Below are 12,765 nucleotides of genomic sequence, written 5' to 3'. Positions count from 1 at the left end.
AAACTTACCTCGCCAAATGTGGCAGGATTGAAAGGCAACGCTGCAGTCCCAGTTGTATATTTAGCTGGAGTTTTCATTTGGTGAGAGGCCTAAACAACAGCACATATTAAGAGCGGAACATTCAGACCCACGAACAGCAGAAATGTCAGAAAGGTCAGTGAAATTTTGCTGCCATAACTATGTTTATCCTCCACTTAGCAACTGAAAAAGTACAACAGTTCTATAACAATGAAGGGCACAGAGCACTTGGTAATAGTAGTTTAGGTCCATCAACTTCACACCCTTATCAACTCAAAGTGGAAACTGAATTTGTGAGAGAGAACAGCAGGGGAGGATGGAGGAGGACAACATTAGAATCACAGAATCATAGAATAGTTAGGGTTGGAAAACATCTTAAGATCATCTAGTTCCAAACCCCCCTGCCATGGGCAGGGATACCTCACACTAAACCATGTCACCCAAGGCTTTGTCCAACCTGGCCTTGAACACTGCCAGGGATGGAGCATTCACAACCTCCCTGGGTAACCCATTCCAGTGCCTCACCACCCTCACAGTAAAGAACTCCTTCCCTATATCCAATCTAAATTTCCCTTGCTTAAGTTTGAACCTGTTACCCCTTGTCCTATCACTACAGTCCCTGATGAAGAGTCCCTCCCCAGCATCCTTCTAGGCCCCCTTCAGATACTGGAAGGCTGCTGTGAGGACTCCACGCAGCCTTCTCTTCTCCAGGATGAACAGAACCAACTTTCTCAGCCTGTCTTCATAGGAGAGGTGCTCCAGCCCCCTGATCATCCTCGTGGCCCTCCTCTGGACTTGTTCCAACAGTTCCATGTCCTTTTTATGTTGAGGACAGCAGAACTGCACACAATACTCCAAGTGAGGTCTCACGAGCGCAGGGTAGAGGGGCAGGATCACCTCCTTCGACCTGCTGGTCATGTTCCTTTTGATGCAGCCCAGGATACGTCTGGCCTTCTGGGCTGTGAGCTCAACATTCTTTCTTCCCCTCAGGAGGAAAAACGAAGTGCTTTAGAATTTAAAAACAAAATACCTCATGAACTTCCAAACTCTGAGGTGCTCCAGCTGACAGGCAGCCAGGAAGCCTGCAGGCAGAAGCTTTGCCTCCAAAGGTTGCGAAGCAGTCAGGCTTCCCTAGTATGGGAAGTGGGAACCCTGTGCCACACCCTGACACCTGCAAGGTAGAAGGCTGCTGCAGCAAGCAACCAACTCCTTTCCATGGAAATGTTAGCTCTGACAAGCAGGCATATTCCAGCAGGAAACCATACGAACAGAAGGTTTCCAGTAACACCCACTGCGAATGCTGCAGAAAAGCATGTCTGTTCTCTGGGCAATACACATATCAGTTCTAGGGCTGGCTTCAGCAAGGCAGCCTTGCATCTGAATAAACACACAAGGCAGTTGTATAGAAGTCAACAGATTCTCATCTTTCTGAACACACGCAGATCTTTTGCTTCACAGTAACTTCAATGACATCCAGAACCCTCAGTGAAAACCTGAATTCGGGAACCAGAAGATGACTCCCTTGAAGAATGGATTCCATCCACACCCAGCATATCAGGTCCTACTCTTTCATATATACCATCTTGCAGAGACAGAGAAGGATGATGCTAACTTGTGCAGAAAGTCATTTTGTACTCAGCCTGCTGTGCCAAGCAATGCATACAAACTTCTCAAACATCTCCAACACTCACAGATTATTCACGATATGTGAAAATTCACACTTTGAGATAACTAACCAAAGAAATGTACCTTGAGGAGTGTGGGAATCTTGTTTTTCCCATTAGGGATTAAACTAGGCTGATCCATAGTTATTTAGTGACATTATATAAGAAGAATTTAAGAATTTTTAAGAAAAATTTAAGAAAATAAAGAAAAAAGAAATTTTAAATTTAAATTAAGAAACTTAAGAAATTAAGAAATTCAAGAAAATTAAAGAAATAAGAAAAATTTAAAAATTAACCACAAGGAGACAGTCATTTAATAGTGTTATCTAAAACTCAATCTTGGTTTCCTTTTTTTTTTTTTTTCTTTTGCATATATTTGAATAACCAGTACTTTGGACAAATACGAGGTTTTTCATAAAGCTTCAAATACTTCATATGCCAGCAGAGTATACCAGCAGAGTACACCAGCAAAGTACACTACATTTCATAAGGAATCTCTCAGGTAAGAGTTCAAGTGGTACAGGTTTTGGCAAATCATTCCCCTAGAGTTCTGAAAGGCTGTTAAAATGGCCATTATTTCCACAAATTGAAGTTAAAATAAATAGTTAAGTCTTTAAAGTAAACACACCACACTTCTTCATTTGTTCCAGTATCTCCTTTCCTAGTCTGGAAGCTTTTTTCTGTTTTAAGCATAATATTATTTTTCACTAGCTGAACCAAACAATGATCTTCCTATCCTTTCACAAGCACGTTTGTGAGCAACCATGCCGGATTATCATCCTTGAACACTGGATTCCTTCTTCCACACATCTTCTGCACAAACAGCACCAAAGGAAAATAAGCCCTTTGTTAAAGGATCTGTCTCCTTATTACTTAACACTTGTATCTCTTGCAATTATTGCCAGCAGAAGGTAACAATGATTGCTAATCTTGGCAAAGCAGTAACATGTGTGGTCTTCAATGTGATTTTACTTAACTTTACTCCTCAGGGGAGATGAGGGAGATGGATACAGGGAAGACCACACTTACTACACACCGGAGCATCATACATGTATGTGTCATTTACAGGGACAGAAGCACCATACCTTATCTTGAATGTAATGGACCATTTCAGGGAAGGAAGGCATCTGCTTCCCAGAACTCTCCTTTTCATTTTTACCAGGAAATGTTCTCAGCACCTGCTGAGCTTCTCCATGTACCTCCTCTCGCCTTTCAGAAGAAACGATAGTGAACAGACATTATTTGCACAGAACAAATGGCCTTTAATGAGCAATAAGATATCTTGGGAAGCTGGAGGATACAGAACAGTTTTTAAATGAGATTCTTTTTTTTTTTTTTCACAAGGAAGTGGAAAAAACCCTTGCCTTAAAATATTTAACAATTTGTTAAATGGGGGGGAGGGGGAAAAGAGGGGGAAGAAAAAGTTTAGCCTTTGCAAAACAGTCTGGATCAGCCCATTTCTGTTCTTCTTATATCCTGCTAGTGTTTACCACCAGCTCCTGACTACCACATACTTGTTTTCCTACCTGCTCCTCCTCCCCATCACTTCCTATATTCAAGCTTCAGCTGACACATAACTAGGTTTATGGTTATCTGCTTAGCAGCACATCAACTCTTGAAACTGTGCCAATACTGCAACGATAGAGGAATTTGTAGCAGTTGATATGCTTAGCCTTTCTTAGTTACAAGGAACTCACAAAAAAACCCCGAACAATTAAAGCAAGTTGGAAAAAGCCTCACCACTTAAACTGCAGTAATAGAAAACTGCAAATGAAACGACTGCTGTAATTTAATGAGTCAATTACTCCTCAGCAGAATGGCAACTTTCACAAGTGCATGCTCCTCACACTTCGCAAATACAGGCTGAAAGTAGATTGATAGAATTTGCCAGGAAAAATAACTCCTAGCTACTGTAAAGGTGATTTCAGTTAATTCGGTTTTTCCTCGCAATTGCAACTGATCATTAACACAAAATGCTTTACTGACAGCAGTCTCTGATCAGTTAGCAGACTCAGAATCTGAGCCAAAGGTGACCATAGGGCACAATAACAAATCTCCACAGGTCCAAGAATGCTCCTATGTAAAGGTTAATTTCCAAATTATCACACTTTATTTTCAGTGAGTTTTTATATACATACCTACATACACACATACACATATATATATTCCATTATATATAACAGAATCACAGAACAGTTCGGGTTGGAAGAGACATTAACAATCATCTAGTTCCCACTCTCCTGCCATGAGCATAGACACCTTCCACTACATCAGGTTTCTCAAAGCCCTCTCCAACCTGGCCTTGAACACTGCCAGGGCCACACCTTCCCTGGGCAACCTGTGCCAGGGCCTCACCACCCTCACAGAAAAGAGCTTCTTCCTAATGTCTAATCTAAATCTACCCTTTGTCAGTTTAAAGCCATTACCACTTGCCCTGTCACTACATGCACTTGTAAAGAGTCCCTCTCCAGCTTTCCTGTAGGCATCTTTTAGCGATTGGAAGACTTCTCTAAGGTCTCCCTGGAGCCTTCTCTTCTCTGAGCTAAACAAGACCAACTCTCTCAGCCTGTCTTCACAGAAGAGGTGCTCCAGCCCTCTGATCATCTTCATGGTCTCCTCTGGGCTCACTCTAACAGCTCCATGTCCTCCTTGTGTTGGGGGCCTCAGAGCTGAACACAGTCCTGGAGGTGGGGTCTCACAAGAGTGGAGTAGAGGGGAAGAATGACCTCCCTCAATCTGCTGGGCACACCTCTTCTGATGCAGCCCAGAATGCGATTGACTTTCCTCAAGCTCATGTTGAGGACAAGCAACACCCTCAAGTTCCTCCCCTCAGGGCTGCTCTCAATCTATTCTCCGTCCAGCCTGTATTTGTGTTGCTTGGGATTTCCCCTATTCAGGTGCACGACCTTGCACTTGGCCTTGTTGAACTTTGTGAGGTTAGCACAGGCCCACCTCTCAAGGATTCATATATGCATTCATATTGCATCCAAATATATACTGAATGCAAACATAGATATGTGTGTGTATATATGTGAAAATAACTTCAAAAGAAAACAACTTACGGGTCTCCTGCAGCTAACAGGAGTAAGTATCTGGATGGAATATGATTTGGAGGGAACACTGTGCTAGCAAATTTCACAGCCACTTGACGTACTTGAACTTCAGGCTTAAAGAGAAGAGACACAGACATATGGTTAAATTTTAAATGAATGTACTAATGACCAATTACCACTTGTAAATCATAAGTCATCTGTTTTGTCCTCTGGTACCAACATCACTCAAAGTTTGAACATTTTTAAACACAGTTCTTGCTAACACTTCATATGGCAGGAGACAGAACAGAAAAGCAAGCTTCTCATACATACACAAATGAGGAATGAAATGTTCTATTAAATGCACACACATTTTGTGAAACCATAAATAAGAGTTATTGCTATTTCTTAGACATCTGTAATGCCCCACCCAGGCAGTTTTGACATCATCTACCTACACAAAACAGAGCTGCATTTAGAAGCAGCACAGCTTCATAAGAGGTGGAAAAGAAACATTAGCTTAGGGTCACTGCACTCTCTACTGGGTTCAGATAGAATCATAGAATAATAGAATAGTTAGGGTTAGAAAGGACCTTAAGATTATCTAGTTCCAAACCCCCTGCCATGGGTAGGGACACCTCACACTAAACCATGTCACCCAAGGCTTTGTCCAACCTAGCCTTGAACACCGCCAGGGATGGAGCATTCACAACTTCCTTGGGCAACCCATTCCAGTGCCTCACCACCCTCACAGTAAAGAATTTCTTCCTTATATCCAATCTGTTTACGTTTGAATCCGTTACCCCTTGTCCTGTCACTACAGTTCCTAATGCTGAGTCCATCCCCAGCATCCATACAGGCCCCTTTCAGATACTGGAAGGCTGCTATGAGGTCTCCACGCAGCCTTCTCTTCTCCAGGCTGAACAGCCCCAACTTTCTCAGCCTGTCCTCACAGGAGAGGTGCTCCAGTCCCCTGATCATCCTCGTGGCCCTCCTCTGGACTTGTTCCAACAGTTCCATGTCCTTTTTATGATGACACCAGAACTGCACGCAATACTCCAAGTGAGGTCTCACAAGAGCAGGGTAGAGGGGCAGGATCACTTCCTTCGACCTGCTGGTCATGCTCCTTTTGATGCAGCCCAGGATACGGTTGGCTTTCTGGGCTGTGAGCGCACACTGCAGGCTCATGTTAAGCTTCTCATCGACCAATACCCCCAACTCCTTCTCCGCAGGGATGCTCTGAATCTCTTCTTTGCCCAACCTGTATCTGTGCCTGGGATTGCTCCAACCCAGGTGTAGGACCTTGCACTTGGCATGGTTAAACCTCATATTGTTGGCATCAGCCCACCTGGCAAGCCTGTCAAGGTCCCTCTGGATGGCATTCCTTCCCTCCAGCATATCAACCGAACCACACAGCTTGGTGTCATCAGCAAACTTGCTGAAGGCGCCCTCAATCCCACTGTCCATGTCATAGTCTCAAAAGGGTATTTCCTGGACAGCTAGATCACTCAAGCACCCAGGCGAAACAGGTCATGAAAACAGATTCTTACACAGTTCCTAGTACCACCACTAGAAATACATACACCTCCACAATCTCCTCGAGTAACCATGCAAACACAGAGAATACAAAAAATACTCTTTCTGAAAACCCAGACCTCTGGGAATTCTGAACACAAACACGATACTCAGTGAAGTAAGACAGTAGTGAAGTGTGGTTTCCTCCAGATTAGCATCTCACGGCTGAGTTCCTAAGGAGGTTCTTTTATCACAGTATCACAGTATGTTAGAGATTGGAAGGGACCTCAAAAGATCATCTAGTCCAATCCCCCTGCCAGAGCAGGGGGATAATGTTAGAAATCACAGCATACTGAAATCCCAACTAAACAGTGAATGATCCTTTCTAGCTGACTCTTGCTTTCACAAAACATTTCACAAGACACTGTCCTTGAGGCATCTCCTTCTCAGAGTCTTCTTAAAAGACTGAAAAAGCATACAGCACAATCACAACAACTTTGTTTCTACAAAACAGAACACAAATTGAAAACTGCACTGCCACCCTTCTTGCAGCCACTGTATAGTATTAAAAATACTTCATCTGAGCATGTACACACTTCCCCTTCTCCCAGACAGGCCAATACATTCAGTAAGAAAAAGATCTGCTCCAAAAGTACAGGAAAAGTGTCAGGAAAAAGGAAAACAATTAATAGAGCTTGTTTGTTTTTTTTTTTAAGTTACTTAATTTTGACTCAATTGAAAATACCTTTATTAAATAAGAAGCTACAAGAACTTCCATCAGGGTACGCTGGGCTCCTTCCAAGTTAGTGTACGCTCCAACCATCATAGACAAAGCCTCCTGAATGGCAAGCCTAGTATCAGCATCTTCCTGCAGTACCAAAATAAGAGTTTTCACTTTACAATGTACAGCGACAAGAATTAAGCAAAACCAGCACAAAATCTTAGCAATTCCCCAAAACCCTGCGAGCACCCACCTTACATAAAGCTTCAAAAAACTGCTGTACCAGTGCAATGTCCTTAGTGAAGAGCTGAGGCATTCGGCTGAAACAAGATATTTTCATTCATGAAGTGTTTTTGTTTTTTTTAAATTGAAATGCTTCACATTTCATTGGTCTTACCCCTCATCCCACATTTTATTTGTCAAATAAAACTGCCAGTTCGTTTCCAAACTAAACACAGTTTGGAAAGTGAGGTATTCTATGAACAATCACTTAGGTTACCAACGTAACATTGAAAAAACCACTTGTATAGTTTCATGCCTTCTGGTCTTTGCTGTACATTCCTTAAAATTATGGCAATCCAGAAAAGTGGATTAATTCTGTGCATAATTCATGAGCTGCCATTAATCACTGCTAGAGAAGCTACCAGCTAAAAACATATTTCTTTCTACAACTTTGGAGGTGTCACAAGAAGAATGCTTTTCTTTGCACTGTACAGTCAATAGCAAAATTGGCAGATGGCATGAAGCTTGCTGCTGATAAATTAACAGCTTGCTCTGGAAAAATGAATCAATGTCCCATTCCTTAAATGGAGCTTCAGTTACCTTGAGAGCTTTCCAACCGCTGAATATGCCATTGAGAGCAGTTTTGAATCCTTGAATGATAAAACAATGAATAAAATTCAGCAAAACCAGGAATAAATAAAGGCACACCTCTTATAATTAAACATTTATTTTAAATCCTGTCTTCAAAATGCTCAAGCAGGCTTTCATGGGCAAAGAATACTGGAACATCAAATTGAAACAGAAAATTGCAAATGGAGACAAAGTTTAAATCTTCCTTCTCATCTCAGCTAATCATATTTTATTTCAAGAGAGACAGTAATCAGATTCAGCAACTATATGAAACAGTAGCAATGAGACAGATACCTTCCACTCGCCCTAAACAGCAGCTTTACACAAAAGAAGCTGTTTGCACAATGAATCCTGCAGATGACCAATGCAGCACGCTTATATAGGGGCTTCCTTCTTCCTGAACACTCCTTTTTATGCCTTTCCCAAAGGCAAGGGAGGCTCACATGTTCAAACACCAACTCAGGTCAGAAGGTCATATCCAAGGATCAAAGCTGCAGAAGAGGTGATCTGCAACATCAGCCCTTCATAAGATACATAAAAGAGTATCATGGGGAATGTTTTTTTACAAAATGACACTCTTTGACCAGACTGGCATTTTCAGTTCTCTTTGTGCTGTGTCTCTCACAGCAATACTATCCCTGTACAGACAGAATGGACGGTATTACAAGCAGACCTATACAGCTGCTTATCACAAGGGGGTATGCACACTGAGGCCCCTGTGTGCTCTAGAGTAATGAGTAACAGCAGCTAGATGCTACTGTACGTTTCCTGAAACTTTGCAAATAGTGTCTGAGAACCTATCTGTATCTGTTAAACAGTTGAACAGTTAAATCTGTTAAACAGTTTCTCCCTATAGCCTTTTTGCTTCTCTTCCAACAGAATTCCTTAAACACTAATCTTTGATACTCATCTAAGGCAACTACAAGAAAGAGATTTATCAGTTTCCATTATAAAGATATTTGTCTTTTGCCTGTATTCCTATGATGAATTATAGCTCTAGAGTAAAGAGCCTTTCACCTTACCTCTTTGTATTCATTGATCAGCTTTGTAAGTCCATTTAAAAGCATCGGGCCTAATGGCTTTATTTTACTTTCTGGACAACTGCAATTAGAGATATCAACAAACAAAATATTATCTTTTGCATCCCTCAGAAGTATCTTCTCACAGTATCTCAACTCTGTTAAAATGAGAAATTACAGCTTAATGCATGCAACTACACACAGAGATATTTTAGGAATGAAGAAAAAATCCTACTTTCTATGAGGTTTAGTACTCTTTCTATGCCCTTAGTCCAGTTACGTATTTAGTGAACAGAGAGACTTCTGGGAAAAGAGCTAAAAACCATCATGCTTTCTGAATTACTTACATGATACAAATATGATGCACAAACTGCAAGGACAGACTTCTTAGTTTTGCATTTGTGTTTGCACCAAAGAGTCCATCATAAACCACCTGGCCAAAAGGAATAAAGAGCAGATCACAGAGTGCCTGGCTTTACTTTTAAAGGTTTTCTAATTCCCCTTCTTGTTTGAACACTGTTGTAAGTTACACTGCTTCCCTTTCTTAAGTGCTAGATGAACTATACTGTCAAGCTCACTAGGCAGAACAGCTTTGGAATGTAAGCATTACCTGAATATTAGCTGGGAACGTTTCTGCAGCTTGCCTGGATCGCAGAAGATGAGGAACTATCTTTAATTTAACACGGGTGCTGACTGACTCTCGTTTCATTTCTGGCTTCAGAACAGATCCCTGTTAGAAAGAGTTAGAATAATATAGCGCATCTTTGGACAGCAGTACTTTCTAAGTCACTTGAACTATATTCCGCAAATCAGAACACACTGGGACACAGAAAAAAAATTATTCAACAGCAAAAATGTTCAGTGAAGGCAGAGATCAAAGGAAGGGATAGATTTAAGAGACATATATGTCTTCTCCAACTAAAGTAAGGCAACTAAAATCACACATTCTGAAATCAAGCAGGTATGCAATTCTGAAGGCAAATCTTACCTCCTTGGTTTTCAGTGGTATATCCCCAAGATACACTTTATACATTTTGTTGATGATAGCAGGATTGTTCCAGTCAATTACACTAAAGAAAAAAAACCACATTGAACACCAACGTTACGATTCCAACGTCCATTTTTTACAGTATATGCTTTACAGCATTTAGCATCATATTCATATTCTTCAGAGCTTTAATACATCTAGTTTGACATCTAATTACTCCTCCCACATTCATATAATACATAATCATAAGGAGTGTGAAGTTATTACAAATTTCACCTGCAAATTTTGACAACATAATTCTAAATAATTTGTGAGAAACCTACATGATTCTTTCTCTTCCACAGAAACAAGGCATATAAAAGACAGTAGTCTGCTGATTGAATACAGAATGGTCACCTGTTAATAAACCTCTGCATGTTCTAGAAACCACCACAGAATGGTTTGGGTTGAAAGGGACATTAAAGATCATCCAGCTCCAACACCTGCCATGGGCAGGGACACCTTCCACTACACCAGGTTGCTCAAAGTCCCATCCAAGGTGGTCTTGAGCACTTCCAGGGATGGGGCAGCCACAGCTTCTCTGAGCAACCTGTTCCAGTGAATCATCAACCTCAGTGCTTTGACATCTAAATAGGGAAGAGGGTATTTTTAATTCTAGGACTATCTGATCCATCTAGGATCAGATGGCCTGGCACATCAGTCCCACAAAAGTATAAGGCTCTAGTAGATACCGGTGTACAGTGTACCCTGATGCCATCGAGCTATCAAGGGTTGGAACCCATTTATATTTCTGGAGCGACAGGAGGATCCCAAGAGCTGACTGTACTGGAGGCTGAAATCAGCCTGACTGGGAAGAAACAGCAAAAGCACCCCATTGTGACTGGTCCAGAGGCTCCACGTATCTTTATCCTTGGCATAGACTACCTCAGGAGCCCAAAGACCCAAAAGGGTACCGATGGGCTTTTGGTATTGCTGCTTTGGAGACAGAGGAAATTCAGCAGCTGTCCACCTTGACTGATTTCTCAGAGAATCCTTCTGTTGTGGTGTTGCTGAAGGTTGATGAACAACAAGTGCCAATCGTGACCACAACAGTGCACCGGCGGCAATATCGCACCAACCGAGACTCCCTGATTCCCATCCATAAACTGATCCGTAGACTGGAGAGCCAGGGAGTGATCAGCAGGACCCACTCACCCTTTAGTAGCCCCATATGGCCAGTGCGAAAGTCTAACGGAGAGTGGAGACTAAGGGTAGACTATCGTGGCCTGAATGAAGTCACACCACCATTGAGTGCTGCCGTACCGAACATGTTAGAACTTCAGTGTGAACTGGAGTCAAAGGCAGCCAAGTGGTAGTCACCATTGATGTTGCCAATGCATTTTTTTCAGTTCCTTTGGCAGCAGAGTGCAGGCCACAGTTCGCTTTTACTTGGAGGGGTGTCCAGTACACTTGGAACCAACTGCCCCAGGGGTGGAAACACAGCCCTACCATCTGCCATGGACTGATCCAGACTGCACTGGAACAGGGGCAAGCTCCAGAACACCTGCAATACATGGATGACATTATCAGGTGGGGCGATACAGTGGAAGAAGTCTTTGAGAAAGGGAGGAAAATAATCCAAATCCTGCTGAAAGCTGGTTTTGCCATAAAACGAAGTAAGGTCAAGGGACCTGCACAGGAGATTCAATTTTTGGGAATAAAATGGCAAGATGGACGTCGCCAGATCCCCACAGATGTGATCAACAAGATAACAGCAATGTCTCCACCAACTAATAAGAAAGAAACACAAGCTTTCTTGGGTGCTGTGGGGTTCTGGAGAATGCACATCCCAAATTACAGTTTGATTGTAAGCCCTGTCTATCATATGACACAGAAGAAGAATGATTTTAAATGGGGCCCTGAGCAACAACAAGCCTTTGAGCAAATTAAACATGAGACAGTTCATGCAGTAGCCCTTGGACCAGTCCAGACCAGGCCAGATGTAAAAAATGTACTGTACACCGCAGCCGGGGAGAATGGTCCTACCTGGAGCCTCTGGCAGAAAGCTCCAGGGGAGACTCGAGGTCGACCCCTCGGCTTTCGGAGTCGGGGATACAAAGGATCTGAGGCCAGCTATACCCCAACTGAGAAAGAGATACTGGCAGCCTGTGAAGGGGTTTGAGCTGCTTCAGAAGTGATTGGCACTGAAGCACAGCTCCTCCTGGCACCCCAGTTGCCAGTGCTGGGCTGGATGTTCAAAGGCAGGGTCTCCTCTACACATCATGCAACTGATGCTACATGGAGTAAATGGGCTGCACTAATTACACAACAAGCTCGAATAGGAAATCCCAGTCGTCCAGGCATTCTAGAAGTCATCATGGACTGGCCAGAGGGCAAAGATTTTGGAATGTCACCAGAGGAGGAGGTGATGCGTGCTGAAGAGGCCTCACCACATAATAAACTGTCAGAAAGTGAAAAGCAGTCTGCCTTGTTTACTGATGGGTCCTGCCGTATTGTGGGAAAGCATCGGAAATGGAAGGCAGCCGTATGGAGTCCTCAACGACAAGTTGCAGAAACTGCTGAAGGAGAGGGTGAATCGAGTCAGTTTGCCGAGGTGAAAGCCATCCAGCTGGCCCTGGACATTGCTGAACGAGAAAAGTGGCCAGTACTTTATCTCTATACTGACTCATGGATGGTGGCAAATGCCCTGTGGGGGTGGGTGCAGCAATGGAAGCAGAGCAACTGGCAACGCAGAGGTAAACCCATCTGGGCTGCTGCACTGTTTCAAGATATCACTGCCTGGGTGCAGAACTTGATGGTGAAGGTACGCCATGTAGACGCCCATGTACTCAAGAGTTGGGCCACTGAAGAACACCAGAACAACCAACAAGTGGATAAAGCTGCTAAGATTGAAGTGGCTCAGATGGACTTAGATTGGCAACATAAGGGTGAATTATTTTTGGCCCGGTGGGCCCAT

The 12,765-nt window shown here is 42.8% G+C and overlaps 1 protein-coding gene across 12 annotated transcripts in view; it reads right to left on the bottom strand.

The window, feature by feature from the left end:
• ECPAS (Ecm29 proteasome adaptor and scaffold) overlaps positions 1 to 12,765 on the bottom strand; it is a 67,288-nt gene that overhangs the window by 31,925 nt on the left and 22,598 nt on the right. For 10 of the 12 annotated variants that reach the window (XR_013958691.1, XR_013958692.1, XM_080636880.1 and 7 more), the window contains 10 exons: positions 9,810 to 9,891; positions 9,432 to 9,551; positions 9,169 to 9,254; positions 8,825 to 8,903; positions 7,773 to 7,822; positions 7,204 to 7,270; positions 6,975 to 7,097; positions 4,745 to 4,848; positions 2,768 to 2,891; positions 9 to 89 (listed from right to left, as the gene is read on the bottom strand). Coding sequence is in view for 10 of the 12 variants with exons in the window: in XM_080636880.1 (XP_080493006.1) it covers positions 9 to 89; positions 2,768 to 2,891; positions 4,745 to 4,848; positions 6,975 to 7,097; positions 7,204 to 7,270; positions 7,773 to 7,822; positions 8,825 to 8,903; positions 9,169 to 9,254; positions 9,432 to 9,551; positions 9,810 to 9,891 (916 nt within the window). In the remaining 2 variants the exon portion in view is untranslated. Of the gene's footprint in view, positions 1 to 8; positions 90 to 2,767; positions 2,892 to 4,744; positions 4,849 to 6,974; positions 7,098 to 7,203; positions 7,271 to 7,772; positions 7,823 to 8,824; positions 8,904 to 9,168; positions 9,255 to 9,431; positions 9,552 to 9,809; positions 9,892 to 11,111; positions 11,349 to 12,765 lie in introns of those variants that run through there. The other 2 variants (XM_080636878.1, XM_080636884.1) reach the window with 2 other exon arrangements.

The sequence above is a fragment of the Psittacula echo genome (assembly GCF_963264785.1).
Source record: "Psittacula echo genome assembly, chromosome: Z".
NCBI lineage: Eukaryota > Metazoa > Chordata > Aves > Psittaciformes > Psittacidae > Psittacula > Psittacula echo.
The sequence above is the reverse complement of the archived record's forward strand: the minus strand, read 5'-3'. Positions and strand labels throughout refer to the sequence as shown.